The sequence below is a fragment of the Schistocerca americana genome, chromosome 7, assembly GCF_021461395.2.
Source record: "Schistocerca americana isolate TAMUIC-IGC-003095 chromosome 7, iqSchAmer2.1, whole genome shotgun sequence".
NCBI classification, from domain to species: domain Eukaryota; kingdom Metazoa; phylum Arthropoda; class Insecta; order Orthoptera; family Acrididae; genus Schistocerca; species Schistocerca americana.
The window spans coordinates 143,264,663-143,287,343 of record NC_060125.1 but is presented as its reverse complement, the minus strand read 5'-3'; the positions used below and the strand labels follow the sequence as shown (position 1 = coordinate 143,287,343).

Here is a 22,681-nt window from a genome sequence, read left to right as displayed (position 1 = left end):
TCAAAAGGAAACAGGCTGAAATGTGGCAAGGCAATTCATGGGTCTTGCATTACGATAACACACCCTCACATTCATGCAAGTTGGTGTGCGACGAATGCACAAAAAATGGAATCACTGTGCTGCCTCATCCTAAGTACTCTCTAGACCTCGCCTCTATAGACTTCAATTTTCAAAGTTGAAAAGACTGTTGAAAGGATGAAGATTTGCAATGATATACTATATAAAAAATTCGCAGATAGCACATCCTGCCATATAACAAGAGGCATACCAAGACTGCTTCTGGGGCTATGTCGCACATGTAACACTGTTCATGTCAAACTGACATATAGCAACATTGTATGAGGTTACATGTTCATAAAATAGTTTTTGGAAGATATTGGTGGTAGTCGCCACTTTAGGGAATAGTTTTAAAAGTTCGTCACACATAAAACTGCACGAACACCTAACATTTTGTTGCAAAGCCATTAAAAAAAAAAAAAAAAAAAAAAAAAAAAAAAAAAAAAAAAAAAAAAAAAAAAAAAAAAAAAAAATGCTGTATACATCTGGAAGTAAAACATACGAACCATTCACCAATCCACAAGGTGAGACATATAACCACACGAGTATGAACTGTAGAAGGTTAATAATGGTGCGATGTAAAACTGAACTTAACCATGTGGTTCTTACACCCTTCAATTCCTCACACTGTTCGACAATGTATAGATAATGAGACACCACTCCATATTACAGTAATAATGCTATCAAAAGTATTGCACAATATTCACGAATCGAACTAACAAAACAATTATAATCAAGGTGAAAACAAGGAACCCCTCCAGTGCAGGGTCGCAAAAGGCATTCGACACCCCACATGTTTATCCTGCAACCACAATATTGGATGCTAATGGTTTAGTCAACGAGTAACACACACAGCAGGGGGAGCAATGGCAACAACTTACAAAGCAAGCATTGGATTATATCTACAACAAAAGTTGCCAAAGTTGGCATTTCATGAGAAAGGAACCAAAAGAATTTCAGAGTACGAAAGAAGTGGCAGATGAAATATTATCATTTCTGCAAGATGAGTCAGTGGAATGTGTGGCATCGTACACACTCGCCTGTGTGGACAATTTACATTAGGAGTACAATGACGATATGTGCTGAACAAGTGAAAATGATACAAACAACAGCTGTCAGGCCACGTAGTTCATTATCCTTTTTGGACCTGGAGTCACAAATCCTCTCTTCAGTGAAAAGTAATAAAGGGCATTCACTGTCCAAGGAAAGGGCACTGAACACTTGGAAGATCATCTGCAGCATAGTAGAAAACAATTATGAGGACAAAGTACATGTTTTACAAAACCTGGCGTTTGCGTGTTTCAAAGATGATCAATGGAATTTACAGGATATGCACGATAGTTGTCTACTATATTATGCATATAGAATCATGTGCATCACAGATTACAGGTATTTTAAGGGAAGCAGCAGATGGTTGCATAGCTTCAAACAGTGCTGCAGAATTGGAAGACTTAACATAACAAATTTACGAAGTGTTATCTTGACAATGCACAGCAAACTGGAAAATCGGTCCAAAAATTTGTAGATGAGATAAACGTATCCCATTGTTCACTAAGTAATTTGTTTTCAACACCGACCAATCAGGATTTGAAAAGGAAATGCACATGAAAGAAACCTGGAAATTAGCAGTTTCAAGAGTTGTATCAAGATCAACTAACATCAATGGTGTAACCGCTTGTATATGACTATGCCAACTGTTATTCAGGATGGTAAATTGACTGGGAAGTTATTTATTTTACTGTATTGGAGGTTCTCTGCCCCTGCGATTCTTTCTTGTGTGAGAGATCTTGCAAGGACAGCAGGGAATATTTACATCACAGCAAGCAGAATGGGAAAAATGCGTGTAACAGAACTACAGCTGTAGTATGAGCACTACTTTTAGCCAACAGTTGGTCAAAACAACTTTTCTCTGTCTAGATTTCTGGTCTGCGTATAAAAATCAATTTTGAGCAAACTATCCCTCCTGAAAAGTGTGTGACATTGCAATCCATATCACCTGCAACAACTGGACAAATTCAACATCTCGATATTTTCATTATTAATATCAATATTTATTTGTTGAATGTTCTCTCAATTTACTGCTAAAATTTCTCAGATCAGTCATTTCAAACAAATTTTAGGCGATACCTTCATTAAAATAAATACAAAGCAATAAATTACATTTACTTAACTGAATTAAAAAAAATAATTTCAGCTTTTGTTTAAAAATATGAAATAGCTTATATAAAAAATACTGGAAGTAGCTATTAAAAGTACATACGCCATATGAGGGGGAATAATAAGTTTCCTCTTTCCTCCAACTTTCATTCCTGTAACTCCGATGTCCCATCCTTTTATTACTTCACCTTTTCCTAACCTAAATTTGAATCCAGGTCCTTGTACGGTTTCATCAAACTTCTTGTTATTTTGCTTCAAACGACCTGTGTAATACACAGTAACCTGAAAAACAAAATATTCATTTCCTAAAGTACAGAACATGAACCTTGTAAAATCATCATTACCTAATCCTAAATTTCTGTTAAATAATGGTAAGTTTAAAACTAAAGACAAGTCTTGGACACAGCAACACATATTCTATCTGACAGCCGTAAAGCCATTTGGAGATGATCCCAGTTCTCCCAGTCTGCTTGGATAGACGGGTTTTCAATGATTTCATATCCACCCAATGTGTGTGTCAACTGCACAACATCCACATAAAAAATTACATAGTTCTCATATCAATTATATTTTTGTAATTTATCACCACATCTTTTACTAGGAAACTTTACCAGCATTCATGTCACATACGCAAATTTAAAGAATGTGTGTGGTCTTCAACGGGAGTAATGCAGAATTCAGGCCTTTAGAGTAGCACAGATAAGCAGCTTCGAGCTGTCTGTGCCTGTGGCTCCCAATTTTTGTGCAAACACAGACAGACATTGTGTGTTCTACCTGCTGCAGCAGACTGCTAGTAAGGGACACTTTCACACAACAGAAAGACAAGGTACAACACCAGCCATGAAGATAGATAGTGAAGGATGCACCACAATCAGTTCTATTTCTTCAGGATTTTAATATCCTCTAAAGGAGTAAACACATTTGTACTTTTAATAGGAACATCATCAATCCATTTTAACTGCAGTACATCCAAACTTTTCACACTAAAATTCTCCAAACTATGGGTTTAAGTACCACCTGTCTACCTCAACACAACAAAAGGTACACTTTAATGTGTTTCAGCCTAAATGATTAGTTCTGGCTAAAACAGCACAAGAAATTATTTTTGAATAAAGGTGGTGGGCTAAATGTGGATTAAGTGGTAGAATTAGTTCTCTATTTTACAGCAAATTATATCCAAATGAATAACTTTATGAAATGAGAAAGCCTATTACATTGATAACTAAAAGTGAAAGAACCCTCAAGGTGAGCTTCACGTAAGATTATGTATGGAGCTTTCAGTCAGTAAAATGGCTTAACATATGAGAAACACGAAGTTCATTCTGACAGACAGAAAGAGGCCAGTAATCTGTGTATATATGTTTATGCTCTACAAACCACTGTTAAGTGCATGGCAGATGGTGTATCCCATTGTACCAGTTATTAGGGTTTCTTCCCACTCCATTCACATATGAAGCATGGGAAGAGTGATTTCGAAGTGCCTCTGGGCAGGCTGTAATTAAGCTTATCTTCTCCCCACACTCCCTACATGAATGATAAATGGTTGTGGTGGTGGTGGTGGTGGTGGTGGTGGTGGTGGTGAGGGTTGTAGCATATCCACAGATCCTCATTTAAAGCTCGTTCTTGAAACTTGACAAGAAGGCTTTCTCGGGATACTTTACGTCTGCGTTCATGAATCTACCACTTCAATTTCTTCAGCATCTCTGTAAATCTCTCATGGGCCAAACAAACCTTTGACCATTTGTGCTGGCCTTCTCTGTACATATTCAATATTGCCGTTTAGTCCTATTTGGTATGGGTCCCACATGCTTGAGCAATATTTTAGAATGAGTCACAAGTGATTTGTAAGCAATCTCCTTTTTAGACTGACTGGTATTCCCCAGTACTCTACCAATGAACCAAAGTCTACCACCAACTTTACCACAACTGAGCCTATGTGATCATACCATTTCATATCCCTACAAATGTCACACCCAAGTATTTGTGTGAGTTGGCCGATTACAACTGCGACTCTTTGATATTACAGTCATATGATATCAAATTTGATTTCTCAACACTTGAAGCACATTGCCAATCTTTGCACTACTTTAAAATCTTATCAAGGTCCGACTGAATATCATTTCAGACAATACTTCATTATAGATAACTGCATCGTCCACAAAAAGTCTTAAGACACTATGATTATTGTACGCAAGGCCATTAATATACAACATCAACAGCAACGGAACCAATACATTTCCCTTGGACACACCAGCAGTTACTTCTACATCTGACAACGAAACTCCAAGAAAACATGCTGTGTCCTTCCTATCAAAAAATTCTTAGTCACTAATTCTGTTTTTGTACACTTTCACTGCCGTGGGCGTGTGTGTATGTTACTCTAAAAGTAAGATGATTGGTAAATCCTAAAATTAACTGGTGAAACCTAAGACTTACAATCACAGTGTGGTGAAAGTTCGAAATTTATTATTATATGCATAGATTTCGAACTTTTACCATGAGACGTTGATAAATCTTAGGATGTACTCATATCAACTGGTAAAACCAGATTCATTAAAAAAAATCAGCATTGAAATAACCTGTATTTACTGTAAATTTACGTATTTTAAACATCATTGCATTCCAATGTGATAATGAGCAATATTCCATATTAGTGAAGATTTTAGTAAAAATGTTACCTCGTGAATATTAATTTCTGTTACAACAAGGCTGACTACTGTGGCATTTCAAATTACATTTGTTAACTGTCATCAAATCCTGTATCTCTAGTGCTTCCTCATCTGATGCAACTGCACCTTCCACCTATGTTCCTTCTGTTCCAGTGCTTGATTCACTGGCATCAATTCCTTGGCTGTCATTTTCAATTTCCAGCAAGTCCGTGGAAGTGGTGTTTTAGCATTGTTTCCAAGTATTCTTCAGTGTTTATATTTTTTATGAAATCATGTGGAACAACTGAGGTCGCAATGGAACCCCAAACATGGCTTCATATGGTGAACATCTAACCCCTTCATGATAAGCCCTATTTTTCATTGCTTGCACAAACCTCAGCCCCTCAGACCATTTTGAAGTTTAATTTGTTTCCATCCCAGTTGATAACATATTTTCATTATCTTTATTTGCTCTTCCGACTGATCCCTGAGACTGACTGTGCCTCTGATTCCCATGGACTATCTTTGTATCACTCAACAACCCACATAAACTTTGAATGACTTGGTTACAAAACACTCCAGCATTATCAGAATGAAGGATACTTGGGGGCACCAAAGGTGGTAAAAATGTCCAAAAGATGATATGCTACTTCATCAGCCCTTTTCGAAGTTAGTGCGCGGAGGATAACAAATGTTGTCGAATGATCTTGGTATGCAAGTATGAACTTTGACTTACTGTCTGGGTTTGCTTTCATGTCGATATTTGGCATCGTGAATTCATTTCACTATGTGTGATAGATCAAATAAGGAACGATTGATTCAAGTCACGTTCTTGTACTTACGATCCTCCTTCCACAATCATCCAATCGTCTGTGTTCGGCCCCCATGGCCTATAGAAATGTGGGTTTCGTGTACTACGTCAAACAGTTCATCAAAACAAACTTAATAAAGAATTTCTTCTTTCCCAGCAGACATAGGTGTTACGAGTTTCTCTCCACCTCCACTGTTGAGATCATATCATTTCAAATGTCCATAGTGAACAGATTTATATTGCTCAGCAGTTACATAAAAATTATTGTCCTCTTTCTTATTCACCGATTCACTTAAAAGATGGTAAAATCTGTTCCGCATAACATCACTCATTCTGATGCAAAGCTGCAGAAGAAACATCACTAAAACGAGTAACAAAGATGACCGCATACAGGACTCAATTCCTTCCGAAAATAAACTATGTGATTAGGTATTCGCTTAATGCCGAATTAATGGTTCTTCCTCAATTTTCTTATTCCGTATTTGCAATTCCATACACATTCACTATTGAGCAAATATACCCCTCAAGAAAAATATAAAAACATAATTGAAATGTCAACATACAAATCTTCCGGGCTTTGCAACTTGACCAGAGCCAATTATGGTATCTTCTACAGCTACTCCGCCTTCCAGGATTTTCTTCTGTGGTGTATGAGCAGGTGAACCAGTTTGAGCTTGCTTTGGAGTTTGCCCACTTTTGTCTCCAGGAGTTTCACCACCTTTCTTCTTATTTTTCTTTGCTGATTGTGTTTCTGGAGTGCCCTGTTAAGAAGTCATATGCCTGTTAGTATTACATGAACTATAATATTTGTTTATTTTAAATGTTCCCTCAACAATAAATATAAATGCTAATGCTAAATAGCAAATTGCTCTTTAACCTGCCTAATATTTATTTCTAACAATTTAAGCAAATAAAAAATTTAAATCATACATATTTCACTTCTACGACGAACAAATTGGCGAACCTATTTCAGTCAATTTTCACATTTTTGCCTTGCCTCTTATGGAACATACAATTTTTTTTACAGCACAAAAAAACCCACACTACAATTATTAAAAACTTAACCAGCACAAGCACTCACGTTTGCCTGAACTATTGGAGTGTTGGGAGTTACAGCATCAGGACCTTTACCCTTTTTCTTTTTCATTTCATTTGGAGTATTCACTTGTTTATTCTGTTTTTGCGCACTCTGCTGTTTCTCTTTGTTCTTTCCTTGAAGTTGCTGTTTCTGAGGAGTTTCTTCTTCAACTAAAAGAGAGAATTTTAGTCAAATTCGTGAAGCATCAAACATGAACAATCTTATGATAAAGGCTGAAATGTTATCCAAAAAAGCTGTATTGTTAGTGACTTTATTAGTTTATTATCTCACAAAAATCATTGTATCAATTCTTATAAGACGCCAATTCAGAAATTAGCAGCAAACTATCAATACTGAATGCAGTTAACATGTCAGGCATTTGAAACTACTGGGACGTGAAGCTGCATGTTTTGAGAAGGTTCTTGCATGTATGCCAACAACAGATGGTATGACAAGCTGATTGGGAAAGGCAGTTTAAACAAAGTGGCTGCGTTCATAGCTGTGTGCATCATAGAACAACGAGCAGCAATATGATTTTTGAGGTCAGATGGTGTAAAATCTTGACAAATCCATAGAAGGATGTTGGAAAGATGTGGAGATAACTGTATTAGTGAGAGAAGAGTGTAAGAATGGGTAAATGCCTTTAAAAGTGGACGTATGTCAGTCACAGATGACCAAAGCTTTGGTTGTCGCAGCACGTCCGTTACTGATGAGAATGTGGGACATATTGACACCATTATTCATGAGAACCGGCAAATTTCTTTAGAAATTTTAGCCTAGGAACTGAGTACCAATGGCAGATCTGCTCTTACTGTTATTATGAGGTTCTCAAGTACCGTTTTTTGTGTGCCCAATGCATGCATAGGATGCTTGCTGGTGAACAAAATATGACATGTTCACGCTGCCACATGATTTCTTGCACAATATAATGCTGAAGGATACAACTTTTTGACCCGTATTGTCACAGGAGATGAAACCTGGGTCCATCACTATGAACCAGGAAGCTAAAGAATGTCTTCAGAATGGCAACATCTCCAGCCCTCTGCCAGAAAGGTCCTTTTCACCCTCTTCTGGGATATGAACAGGCTGATTTTGGGCCACTATTGGCAAAGGGGCAAAAAAGTGAACAATGCTAAGTACAGCTCCATGTTCCAGAATGAGCTAAAGCTAGCAATATGGAGCCATCACACTAGAGGCACTCTTACCCTTCACGACAATGCATGCCCTCACACCATGGCTGTAACACTGTCATTTGGAGACAGACTTCAGGCTGTATTGCATTCCCCATATAGCCCTGATCTCACTCCTTCAGATTACTACATGTTTGGACTCCTGAAGGACACTCTCAGAAGACAACAATCGTAAACTTATGATGAGGTTAAAAAAGTGGTGCACTCATTGCATTGGGCACAACCAAAAACCTTTTATTCGAATGTAATAGGAATGTCGGTGCAATGGTATGAGAAGTGTATCGAAAAGGGGGTAGTTATGTTGAAAAAATGACACCTTGTCCATATGTGTGATATATATATGCTTCACAAAAAGTAGTTTGCTGATACTTTTTGAATCAGTCTCGCATTTTAAAGATTGACTGTCTAGAGCTTAATTTTTAATACAATGTAATATAAATTTACTCTTCTTATTTGACACAAAGTTGTTATCGCACTGAATAAGTAAGATACTAGCCACATTCCAGCATTCACTACTTATGACTAATGTTAAGTTCACAGTTTGTTTTATTAACAACAACCTGGGTTTGGTGATTTTTGTTTTATGGTCATTGGGCCATAGCCCAAAGTATATTTTTCTGTCTAATGCATTGTCTACCACTACTGGAGACATCACTGGAAGTTAGGCAAAGAAATACATCTACATCACAGTCTAATGCTCATAAAAATCACGAAGGCTGTGACAGCCCACACTTTATGAGCAACCTGACTTACCTTCGTCTGAGTCATCTTCTTCCTCTTCCCCATCATCGTCATCATCTTCATCCTCTTCACCACTTTCTACTTCCATTTCCTCATCACTGTCTCCCAAGCTCTCAAGATCACTGTCATCATCGTCATCACCATCGTCTTCATCTAAAACGAGACAATCTACTGTTTATCAATGCAAAACACTCAAAACGGGCTTCATATAATGCAACAGTAGCATCTCAATGCCAAAAGGAAAATCCAAAATAGAAAGTAAAAAATAGAAGCTAATTGAGACTAAAGTTCTGAGTAGAGACAATATGAAGTTCTGAGTAGAGACAATATGAAGTTCTGAGTAGAGACAATATGAAGTTCTGAGTAGAGACAATATGAAGTTCTAAGTAGAGACAATATGCAATCACCTGTCACTGACAATATTTTTCCTGAAACAGAAATTAGACATACTATTCATTCCTTCCAGCATACATATCACACTTCTATTTCATATAAACTAGAGTCTCGCAAATTGGGCCATTCCTGGCACACATGGGTGCCAGATTAGCAGAAGTGCCATAATATTGAGTGTCTGAAATTTATTTTATTTTATTTATTTATTTTGAAAACATACAGGATATAGTGTACTGTATTTCATCAAACCAAAGTATACATTTTTAAAACAGAGGATACACTTTACTAAATGCAAAAATAGATTAATTTTCAAAGAAAACTTAGTCCTTGAGTGTCTACTGTACATAATTATAGTCTTATCACTCAATATGAAATATGTCCCTAATTTTGAACTGTCGCAATAATGATACGCGATGGTGGCATGCTTTATCATGCAACCACTTTAGAAGCATTACATTGGAACTGCATGTATCTGGTTTTTGCATAATGTACTCCAGGAAGACCTCGGCAGCTTCAGCACCAGCAGTGTGAGAAATCTTCATGCTCTCTACTCCTGTGTCCTCTCCATCACTTTCATCATTACTTTCTTGCGCACTTTTGATTATTTCTTCATCTGCTGAAGTTTTGTCCGTATTGCATTCCTCATTCAGCCACTTGGTAACATCTTCATCATAAATTTCTTTTCCTCCTGGAAGGTTGTGGAACATATCTGTACAAAGTAATTGATAATTCCGAATTGACTGCCTCATCACTGTCACTACTGGATCCAACTTGGCCACAATTTTCTCCAGCTGTTCATTATGGAAGCACTCTCCACTTTATCCCATGCTTTGGTTGCTTGGAAAACACCATCACTTATGTTAACTGCTTTCCACACCTTCAGCATAACCTTGATAATGTAGTTTTCACTTTCGTTCAGCAAGGAGACGAGAAGTGAATGTCAATAATGACCTACGAAAGACTATTTGTCTGTCCATCCACGCTTTCTTCTGAGCACAATACTGGACTGGTGGAGTCTATGTCAGTGCGTCGGAAACAAAATGGATGTTGGGATTTTCCAAACACCATAAGCAGTAGTTTATGCCTACCATTTACATTACAACATGCCATTAATGTTACATGCGGTTTCTGTTGCTTGTAACCATAAGCTTCCTTCTAGTTCTTAGCAACTAATGTTTTTGAAGGATGCATCTTTTAAGTGTCCTGTTTTATCAGCATTATGCAAGGCATTGGCAGTTAAATCTTCTTCCTCTACTATCTTCCATATCTTGCTTACAAACTTATCAGCATTCTTATCGTTAGGTGACTGACTGCTGCTGAATGCGATGTTTTTTTTTTTTCAGTTTGATAGTCAACCTTCGCTCGCTGCAACCAAGTTACTACTGCCAAGTGGTTCGTTAAATGGAGCTGCTTTTTCCTTTATAATCGGGCCACTAACTGGAATTCCTTTACTGTGTTGTTGTATGAACCGTCTGTAAACAGCTACATCCAGTTCTTCATTCTTACTCTTTCGCATAACCTTCCGTTTTCCAAATTCTCTATCCATTTGTGTTGAGTACCGTTGAATATCACTACCTTTTATTTTATGTCATAAATAGTTGCTCATCCAACACTAAACTCATCAGCAATGACTTTCTGCTAAGAACTTAGATTTAACTTATCTAAAATTTCGATTTTCTGCTCGAGGTCTAGCATAACTTGTTTCCTTTTAGAAGACATGATTCCGAACTGTAAACAAAGCTACAATTTCAAATACAGTATATAAAGCATTGTTTAACTACGCATTGTTGCACACGATAATTCACTGTGGCACGTGTTTTTGGATCTGCGCCTGACTATTGAGAGACCGGACTACTGGGGGCCGAATTTGCGTTGAGTCTAGTGTTTTACTTTCTTCTGGCCAACTACTATGAAGTTTTAAAATCAACACCTAAAAAACAGTGTCCTGATAGGAGAAAAAGTCACCCATAAGCTCTATGGAATTGTGTACCTTCACTTTCCATTTTGCTCTTCTTCAGTGCTGGTTTTCCTGGAGTATGCCCTACACTCTTCCGCTTTTCTTGTTTGGTGGCTTTAACATCATTTTTCTGGGGGGTTTCTGCAACAGAATAACAACTGATAAAAACAGACCAAATTTAAATATTAACAATACAAGGTGACAGTTACTGAACTATGTGAAAAAATGTAAATTAGTTAACGAACTACAGCATGCACACACTTAAGTCAATATATAAACATCACTACGGCTATTCGGATTTATGTTCGATAAGCCTGCCATCATTGGCGATGATGTGACTAGACGAATAGCGAAATTCTGTGTGATCTGCTGAAGTGTCTGAATAGAGATGCTTTTGATGACCTCCTGAATGGCTATTTTCAGCTCAGTTGTGGTTTTGAGATTATTGCTGTACACCTTGTCTTAATATAGCATCACAAAAAGAAGTCACACGTGTTCAGATCCAGAGAATATGGTGCCCTACTGAAGCCCATGCCAGTAGCCTCTGGGTACCCCAGAGCCGGAATGTGGTCCCCAAAGTGCTCCTCCAGAACATCAAACACACTCCTGCTTCGATGGGATTGAGCTCCATCTTGCATGAACAAGATTTTGTTGAAATCAGGGTAACTTTGGATAATGAGGATGAAATCATCTTCCAAAACCTTTACATACCGTTCGGTAATCACTGTGCCATTAAGGAATATCATACAGATTATTCCATGGCTGGATATTGCACACCATACAGTCACCCATTCACTGAGGGTGAAGAGACTTCTCGATAGCGAAAAGCAGATTCTCAGTCCCCCAAAAACGCCAATTTTGCTTACTGACGAAACCATCCAAATGAAAGTGGGCTTCATTGCTGAACCAAACCATGCATGCGCATACTAATTCCCATTATGTCCCACAGCCAACTGCGCAGTTTGAACGTCCTCACGCAAACTGATCAGAAGTTGATGACTTTATTTCATGTAGATCAATAATTGTCAACTGTACAGTGCAGATGAAATAAACTGAAGCCTTTCATTAAGCACACATTCCAAATTGAATGTATTACTCAAGGAACCTTCCCGTCATCAAAAAGGAACCCCTACATTTTAATCACATCACTCCATAAACATCAGTATCAATAAGAAATGTAAATTCATACAATGTGAAATGTAAGAACTGTCATACTTCACAGTGCATTTTCTTCCTCCACAGAGCTAATTAGCAATTCTATATTACAGCCATTCTAAAATTGCAAGTTGATTAATTTGAAGATTATTCTCCTTTCATTCACAGCCTTTTGGTTGGTTGACAAATTTACACAAGGTGGAAATTCTCAAGATACAATTTTTTCCCTTCAACTGGACTATCATAATTGATTGTTCAGTTGTTTGCAGGATTAAGGGACCGAACTAAGGGATCAGGCCTCCATCCACAAAACAAGTGCATAGAGAAAATGTTGCTAACCAGAAGCAAAAGCCACTAAAATGTACCATAGTGCACAGAAAATAGTATAGACACGTCCAGAACATTTTATAATTCCCAGACTTACAAAGTAATTCCACAAAATATAAAAGAGATGCAAATTGGGGCTTTGTAAACTAACAGTATGTCAGAAGCAGATAGAGAAGCTTTGAGCTGCAGCTGTGGTAACAGTTACCTCCTCCCATACCTAATCCTCAAGCAACAAGAGACATGCATAAAATAATGATGTAATTAACAACCTTCTACTCAGATAAAGGAGGGCTCACTCCACATAAAAAGGTCCATAATACTGAGATTGTAGCAGACAAAGAACATGAAATGTAATAGAAACATAGTAAAAGGGAAACAACATTTGCTGCCAGCAGGACAGGAACAGACGAGGCACAGCATGCAGCCTCTGGCATCCTTCCACCAACTGGTCAAACCCTGATCTGAGTGCTGATGCTGGAGACAGAAAAATAATACACTAGAAGACATCCATTTGTATTTTCATAACCAGCCAACACTGAAGGTAAGGAGAGCTGAAGACACTGCACAGGTCAATTTGCTGTAAGGAGGGAACACTCCACGAGGGTGTGAGCTACTGTCAGCAAAGAATTGCCAACGCATTTGGTGGGAGAGAGGAAGGTGGCTGATTATAGAGGATAAAGGCATGAATCAGACACACCTGACCAAAACAAAGCCACTGTAAGGCAGTGAACTCTCAAGAAACTGAAGAAGAAACACCACACAATAATTATCTCCTTAATACTGCCCAGATTTTTGTTGGATGGTTGACTGGGGGTAGAGGATTAAACAATGAGGTCTTGAGTCCCTCAGTCAAGGGTTCCTTCATCCAAAAGTTGTGACATCCACCAGGAATGTGCTCACACACACTCGCACGTAGACTGCAAATTTGCAGTGTGCACATGTGAGATGTGCTTTGCTTCCCACCAAGGGCACATTTATTCAAATTATGAATACAGATTAAAATAATGATTTATTATTTGTGAATAACAATGCTGCTACAATTCTTTGTCATTTATTAAACAAATGTACTTTTTGCTGATTTTAACTTAGTGTTTAAAACTTTTTTTTTTTTTAGAAACATCTGACTGAAAAGTTTGATTTGCGGTGATCTGCCATTATTGCACACTAAAGAAAAAAAGTGTTACATATGTGAAGAAAATATTGGTGTGTGACATTCCCTGAAATCTTTTTCAGGATGGCGACACAGGACTTTCAAATCGCAATCGTCTTCTACAAAAACTGAGAAATCATCAATTCTGCTCTAGTTTTTTTGCAAGTAATTCACTGTGATCCCACATAAGCTTCGTCTCCCAAGTCTTGCTCGAAATAAAACTTTTTTGCTTATGCTATAACATCATTTGAAATTCCTGACCCAATTTCTTTAACATTTCTTTGGCTATTATTGTAGCTTGTAGTTTGTAGTTTGCTGTAAGCCTACATTGGTCATTCACAGGAAAGCAGGTGAACTGCTGGTTTTTAAATTATAGGTAAGACATTGCTACAGTAACTGCAGTTGGTGTGAAAAGGTGAAACACTTCGAATCACCCCCGACACTGCCTCAAAGTTACCAGTGTGCTACAATGTTATGAACTTACACACTCAAACCTGGGTCTCTCTTCTCAAACAATGGAAAATCCAGGATGGAATGTAACAATATTATGAGAAGAAAAGTCGCTACTCACCATATAGCGGAGATGCTGAGTCGTGGTAGGCACAACAGAAAAACTTTCACAATTCAAGCTTTTGGCCATTGGCCTTTGCCAACAACACGCACGCACGCACGCACGCACGCACGCACGCACACACACACACACACACCCCTCTCATGCAACTGCAGTCTCAGGCAATGCATCTCCACAATATGGTGAGTAGCAAGTTTCCTTCTCATAATATCACTCTCTCTCCTAGACTTTTTCAATCTAAGTTCTATGTAGCTGCATAGACAAATTTAACATTGAAAAACTATTCCATCTTTTAATGGCAAGCTTACTCAAGAGTCAATTCTAAAAGATTTTTGAATGACCATGTTAAGCAATATCCCAGGAATATTTTAGGCAATTTTACATTAAAAGTTTGACATTAATCATTACTAACCATGGAGTTCTTGCATGGTTCACCCAATCTGTAACACTACAAACACAAAGTGTTTAATTATATTAAGGAGACACCCACATCCACTAGCGTTAGTAATCTAAGATGCTGCATATTAAGATTTTCTGTCACCTGCATTCCCATCTTTGGCTACTTACATTAAGTATTTGCACATGTTTGTACAGGGTGCGAGGGAAGCACGGGCAGAGGCAGAAATACGAGGGCCGTTCAGAAAGTAACCTCCGGTTGATTTAAAAAAATACACCAAGTTAAATAAAAATATGTTAATATATACATCTTACAACTACATCTTTGCACTATTTTTCTACATAGTCTCCATAGCGATTGAGGCACTTATCTCTTCACAAGCTTTGAAATTCCTTCTGCATAAAAATCACCCGCTTGTGCCTGGAGCCAGCCTGTGACCGCATCTTTGAGCTCTTCGTCGTCATCAAACCGCTGTGACCCGAGCCATTTCTTCAAATGCATGAAGAGGTGATAATCACTTGGCGCCAGGTCTGGGCTGTAAGGTGGATGGTTGATAACGTCCCACTTGAAGGACTCAAGAAGGGCCGTTGTTCTGCGAGCAGAGTGAGGACGGGCGTTATCGTGCAAAAAACGATACCGGAAGTCAGCATACCACGGCGTTTGTTCTGTATAGCCCGCCTTAACTTTTTTGTTGTTTCACAGTACACGTCTTGATTAATGGTCGTACCACGTTCCATGAATTCAACCAACAACACCCCTTTGGCATCCCAAAACACCGTTGCCATCAGTTTTCTGGCAGAAAAATCTTGCGAGGCTTTTCTTGGTTTGATAGGCGAATTTGAATGTGCCCACATCTTTGATTGTTCTTTTGTCTCAGGGTTCACGTACTTAATCCAGGTTTCGTCACCAGTCACGATTCTGTTTAACAATGGTTCTCCTTCGTCCTCATAACGTGACAGAAAGTCTAATGCAGAGGCCATTCTTTGAGTTTTGTGGTGGTCGGTAAGAATTTTGGGCACCCATCGTGCACAGAACTTACGGTAACCCAATCTTGCTGTCACTATCTCGTACAAGAGAGTCTTAGAAATCTGTGGAAAACCAGTAGAGAAGTCCGACATTGAGAAACGTCGATTTTCACGAACTTTTGCATCAACTGTCTGAACGAGTTCGTCAGTCACCAATGATGGTCTACCACTCCTCTCTTCATCATGAACGTTTTCTCGTCCACTTTTAAATAAACGTACCCATTCATGGACAACTCCTTCACTCATAACTCTTGGTCCGTACACGGCACAAAGCTCACGATGAATAGCTGCTGCAGAATATCCTTTGGCTGTAAAAAACCTTATGACAGCACGCACTTCACATTTGGCGGGGTTTTCTATTGCAGCACACATTTCAAACTGCCACAAAAACTAAACTAGCGCAGGTACGACGTTCACTCGACCACGGCTTGATGCCGACTGACCTGTTGAGTGCGTGAACGCACAGATGGCGTCGCTACTCCCCCCACAACCCGCACTGTGACCAATCGGAGGTTACTTTCTGAACCGCCCTCGTAGATGAATTGGGCTGCATCGGTAGCGTAATTTCTAAGGCCGTCAGCCAGTATTTTCATGCTGCATTTGTTACACTATGAAGTAAGTAAAGCTGCACTGAACTGGAAGGTTGCGCTGAACACTACAGTGCTTTACTAGGCATGATGACAACCCCTGACGTCCAACTCTGAACCGACATACAGCCAGTACTCCAACCAAGTGCCACTTGACTTGGCATTTTTGCCATTGTTAGAAGTGAAAGAAGTGATAAATAATCTTAGGAGAGCAACAGAGAAATTTATTGCAAAACCTTTTAACTGTTTAATCTGGAACTTTTTTAGTCCATTGAAAAGTTATTTATCACACAAACTGGACAGAGCCAAGGGAAAATGCTAGTTATAGAATTCAATAGAAGGAAACACACAAAACACAGTGGCATTCTATATTATTCATTATTTTAGTTACAAATAATTTACTTGCAAATTTGTTTGAAAGAGCCACTTATTTGAATAATTATGCAGCTAGATATTTATCCAAATAATGCCCATCACTACTTCTCCTTTGCCCTTCCTTCTCCTCTTCACTATCAATTGGTGTTTAATATTAACAGCTGTAACAAGTAATGTTAGTTTGCTTGCTTGATTTACTTGAGAGAACTTACACTGTAGCTCAATTGAATTTTTTTTGTTAATTATAATGAACATAGACAACCACAGTCAGTTGTTAGCCTCATCAACAGATATAACAACGTAATTGCGATTTTAACTGCACATTGAATGCGAGTATTATTCCATCAGGTTTCATTTTCATGTAAATTTAGAGTTCCACTCAATATTAGATTATAACTTTACATTTCGTCATACATAATCATATTCAGTCACTGTGTTTAATACTTTATAAATCTCAGGCCCACAGCTTTCAGTTCCTCCACAGAAAACATGGAAAATCTATAGCTGCTAAGAAATTCAAATTCTAAATGGATTCCAACACTTGCCAGGGTTATTAGTGCCACTGCATTGCAATGAAGTTTTATAGATTCCATATTTCTTCCGTCACATGGTCGGGCAACATGTCCATTGACCCACACTCATTGAGAGCACACCATACGATAATACATAGTGATGAAACTACCAGCAACATGCTTCTGCATCGTGTGCAAGCGAGTGATGGGTAGTGAGTACTACTAATGTTTCCACCTGTGAATGCAATGGTCTATCTCCACAGCCATCCCACCCCCATTTCATCACAAGTAAAGCATTGATGAGGAGGCAGCACCCACTAAATGGACTGCTGCTCCTGATATGGGAAACAGGCTGCAGCAGAAAAAGACGCAAACCACCTAAAAGCACTTAATACAGAAGAAAGGAAGATGGAGGCAGCAGGCCAAGCAAATAGGGTAAAGAGTCACCCTGAGCAAGTATGTGGCAAGAAACAGTTCCAACTCCCAACAAACCCAGCCAAAAGGTAGTTAAAATTTAATATATTGAGTATAAAAACCATTAGGAAAATAATTGGGAATGCTATGCCTCGCATGGGGACCCAGCATTCCACCAGAATACGAGCAAATGTCAGTAAGGCTCTGCAACTACAATGTAGGTGTGCTTGTTACATAAAATAAAACTATGGGTCAGTCCAGTATGACCAAATGACCAATAAAGAATCAACATATGGGGCATTCCTTCTGGGAGGAACACTGGGACGAGTGCCATGCAGCAATAGTTTCCTTGATAGTGCAGAGTTTATAACAAGCAGCAGTACCCCAATGTTTCATCTCCAAGTGAGCAGAGGCCTTAGTTTCACCCGCAAATCCACCCTGGGATCATCAAAGTGAAGGGGTAATCTTATCTCTATCCAAATGGTCAGACAGTTCATTCCCTGGGTATCCACACAACTTGGGACCAGAGAAAAACAGAGCAGGCAGTATTATTAAGTTCACAGAGAAGATCATGAATAGCAGGTATCACAGGGTGACAAGATAAACATCGGTCAACGGCTTGGAGATTGCTCAGAGTCACTACAAGTTAAAACACAACTGAGGGAGGTCTTTCATAAAATGGTGGGCTATATCAATGGCGAAGGGCTCTGTCAAAAAAGTACACGTTCCTAGAAATTAATGGTGTTCCGACGGATGAGTCGGAAACATATAACCTGTCCTACCCATAATTTTAGAACAATCTGTGTCAGAGACAGTAGTACCCTGAAATTAAACTGAAAGGGATAGACATCAAAAGGTCATGGGGGCAGACAGACGTTAGGTCCTTGAAATAGATTGGTCCTAACTCGTGACTTAGGTACCACCTAATGCAAGAAAAGGGGGGGAGATGGAACATGAAGTATATACTAAGGAAGATGGGCAGGTCATACCAGAGAGCTATAAGGCACATTCCAAATGGTAATCCCACCCAAGGGCAGGTGGTAGGTAGTCAACACTCCTTGTATGCAATAATAATAATAATAATAATAATAATAATAATGGGATATGTTGGTTTAAAGGTGGGAGAAGGGCTCAAACTACAAGGTCATCGGTACCTTGTTCCTAATGAAACAGTGCCACAAGTTTGAGAATAAAACGAAGGAAACACATAACACAAAATCGAAAGAAAGGAAAAGCCACAAGAAAGAAAGGAAAAGCCACAAGAAAGAAAGGAAAAGCCACAAGAAAGAAAGGAAAAGCCACAAGAACAAAGGGAAGGCAACGAACACTAAAAGGAACAAAAGAGGATAAGAAAACATTCTAGAAAAAGAAGAGAGTAAAACATGAAAGTAGATTACAGTGGCTGGCCAACCACGAGGTAAAAAGGGAAAGTCGGCCACTCTGCAACACATTAAAACCTCCACCCCAAAAGCACTAGGGTGGAAGAGACAGAGGGACAAAGGACATGCACTTAAACTTTCATAGAAGTATAAAACCCACTCTCACAGGTAAAATGGAGAACTAAAGCTGCTGTGGAGGCATTAGTGCCCAACACTGAAGGTAGGGTGCTGGGAAAGTTAAAAGTCTGCCGCAGAGAGGCCAAAAGTGGGCAGTCCAGCAAGAGGTGGACGACTATCATTTGGGAGCCACAGTGACACTGAGGTGGGTCCTCGCAACGGAGTAGGTATCCGTGCATTAGCCACATATGGCCAAAGTGAGCAGGCAGAGGGCAACTGATTCCCTGTGAGAGCTCCGCATGGAAGACTTCCACACATTCATAATCTCCTTAATGATACGCAGTTAGTTGAGCGTGCTGTTATGAAATTCCGTCTCCCAACGCCGGAAAACCCTGAGGTGTAAGACAGAACGCAGGTCAGCTTCGGAGATGCCTGTCTCCAGAAGAGGTTTCCGCGTTGCCTCTTTGGCCAGCCTGTTGGCAAGTTCATTGCCGAGGATTCCGACGTGTCCTGGGGTCCACACAAACACCACGGAACAGCGGGACTGGTCCAGGGCATAGATGGACTCCTGAATGAACGCTACCAGAGGGTGGCAAGGGTAGCACTGGTCGATAGCTTGTACGCTGCTCAATGAGTCAGTATACAGGAGAAATGACTCGCCGGGGCATGAGTGGATGTACTCAAGAGCACGAGCTATGGCCACCAGCTCTGCAGTGAAAATACTGCAGCCAACTGGCAAGGAGTGCTGCTCAAAATGTCCTCCATGAACAATGCGAAGTCTACGTGACCATCAGCCATTGAACCATCGGTGTAAACCACTTCAGAGCCCCAGAACACATCAAGAATCGAGAGGAATCAGCAGCAGAGAGCGACGAGGTAAACGGAGTCCTTAGGCCCATGCAAAAGGTCCAACGAAGCTGCAGCCGAGGTGTACACCATGCAGGTGTATGTGAACGTGCTGCAAGCAGAGGTGGTAAAGGGAAAGACTAAAGTTCGGAGATAAGGGACCACACGCGAACAGCAATCATTAGCCCCGATCTGGTCTGCCGATGTGGGAGATGGACTGTCACGGGCGGGAAACAGAGACGGTTATTCGGATACGCAGGGAAACTATGAATGTGTGCTGCGTAACTGGTGAGCAGTTGTGCAAGTCTGATCTGCGGTGGAGGGACACCAGCCTCTACCAGTACGCTGGTCACTGGACTCGTCCTAAAAGCTCCTGTAGCCGAACCGGACCATACACCACACTCCCATAGTCAATTTGTGATTGGACAAGGGCTCTGTAGAGCTGCAGTAGCGTGCAGTGATCAGCACCCCAACCGAACAGAGGGCATTGAGGTGCTGCTAGTACTTCTGCTTAAGCTGATGAAGACGAGGGAGCGAAGTGAATCCAGTGTCAAAAACCAGTCCTAGGAATGTGTGTGTGCACTACAGAGAGTGGATCGTCATTAACCATTTTAGTGCCAGAAACGATCTGATCGTGATGCCCTTCTCATTCATTTTTTCCGCGCTTGAAGACAAAGTAGTTAGTATTTCCTAGCCAAGACGCAGAAGGAAGGTCAAAGGCACAGCATATAGATCCTCTTTTCGATAGTCAGTGCGATATTTCGAGTAAAATAAACTTCTCTGGTGCTGTACATTTACTGAGTATTCCGCGGCAGCATGGCGGCGTCAAGTAAGAAGTTGTGGTCCGATACGAGTGATTTAGACAATAATATGATAAGCAGTGAAAGTGAAGATGAATTTGCAGAAAGTGAATCGGAGTATGAGATGTCTGGTGGAGAAGAGGACTCCTTCTTCTTCTTCTTCTTCTTCTTCTTCTTCAAGTCATGTTTTGTTTTTCGCAGCAGCTTCTTACTATTATGGTGACAGACCAACAGATACGCTCGCCAGGTGATTCAGTCAACGCATTTATCGCCAAATTTGAGAATCAAACAGTGGCAACCAACAACTGTATCAGAAATGAGGGCTTTTATAGCAGTGATTTTGAATATGGGACTGATAAACCGAAAATTTTTAGTTACTGATCAACTGATGCAAACCTTATGACACCGTGGTTTTTGCGAATGTTTTCACGCAACAGGTTTCAGTTGTTGTTGCGGTTCTTACATTTTGTAGACAATTCGAAACTTCACCCTCCTGGTCACCCATAATATGATCCAACAGCCAAATTTCAAGTGTTGGTGGATATTGCCAACAATGTTTTCCGTCGCTGCTACACTCCACACCAGCAACTGAGTATTGATGAAAGTCTTGTTGGGACAAAGGCACACTCACAGCTAGTCCAGTACCTCCCCAATAAACATCACAGATGGGGAGTCAAATTTTGGATGCTATGTGATTCATTAGTAAATTACTGCCTAGGGTTTTATGCATACCATGGTGCAAAAACTGATGAAGACAAAAACGAAATAAAAGAGAATGGCCTGGGATATGTAGTCATCATGAAACTACTAGCTCTTGGGAGCTACATGCTTTAGGTTACCATGTGTTTTGCGGTCACTTTTTTTACACCTATTCCTCTGGCAGAAAAGCTGTTTTCAGTCAGCACTTATCTAACGGGAACAATTAGAAGAAACAGAAAATTCCTGCCACGTGGTCTTCTGTCGAATTATGCTGTAGGTCAGTTAAAGTTTTTCAAGAAATCTTTTATACTTCTCTGTGGCTTCAGGCAGAAGAAATCACAGAGAAACTCAGTCCTCCTTGTGAGTACATCATCCTCTGCTACATCATCAGAAAAGACAATTTGCAACAGACAGTCGGTCAAGAAACCAGATGTGATTTTTTAATATAATAAGTATATGGGTGGTATTGGCTCATCTGATATGATGGCATACTGCTATTTATATGAGAGGAGCACTGTCAACATGTGGAAGAAGGTAGTGTTCAGCATAATTGCCAGGATGTTGATGAATGCATATGTTCTGTATAAGGAAAGCCTAAACCCCAACAACAAACCATTTACACGGCTGAAGCTTAACAGCATAGTCATTTGCAAACTTTCTAAACAATGGTTTCAGGCAAGGACTGCAACCGCAAGTGAAATAGATATAAATGTACCTGCTCCAACAGTATACGGTGTAGAGACTCTTCCGGGGAGAAAGGAACACTACTGTAGTGTTTGTTCTACGAAGGATAAGAAACAGCGTTCACGAACAGTATGTGTTTGTTGCAAGAAAGGACTGCATCCTTCATGTGTTGGTCAGCATGTGTGCAAGTAGTTGTCATAACTGCAACCTCACATTTGTCAGTGATTTATGACTGAAGAACTGACCATGTTCAGAGCAAAACATTTTTTTAATGTTCTTTTTGATTTTTTCCTTAGTATAACAAAAAATTTTGTATTCCTTTATGATGTTTTTGTTAAGGAAACTACAGAGATTCCATATATACCTGAAATTTTTGAGTATATCATCATTTGATGGGTCTCAGAGTAAATTGAAATCAAAGTTTTAATTTTTTTCGATAAACCCCATCATGAAAATATTTTTTTTTTATCTGAAAATATGTTCTTTGACAATGTGTAGTGCACATATTACTGTAGCCAGCAGCATTCCCTAAAAATTAAAAAAAAAAACAACATTCCTTTATGCATTAGTTCAGATTTTATTGCAAGTATGGCAGAGGTCTGTATTTTACT

The 22,681-nt window shown here is 39.5% G+C and overlaps 1 protein-coding gene across 1 annotated transcript in view; it reads right to left on the bottom strand.

Moving 5' to 3' along the window:
• Positions 1–22,681, bottom strand: part of LOC124622316 (46 kDa FK506-binding nuclear protein) — a 71,541-nt gene that overhangs the window by 2,138 nt on the left and 46,722 nt on the right. Inside the window, exons 4-8 of the mRNA XM_047147993.1 lie at positions 11,066–11,173; positions 8,695–8,835; positions 6,755–6,921; positions 6,237–6,434; positions 2,318–2,496 (exon numbers count right to left, since the gene is read on the bottom strand). Of these exons, the coding sequence (XP_047003949.1) occupies positions 2,318–2,496; positions 6,237–6,434; positions 6,755–6,921; positions 8,695–8,835; positions 11,066–11,173 (793 nt within the window). The remainder of the gene's footprint in view (positions 1–2,317; positions 2,497–6,236; positions 6,435–6,754; positions 6,922–8,694; positions 8,836–11,065; positions 11,174–22,681) is intronic.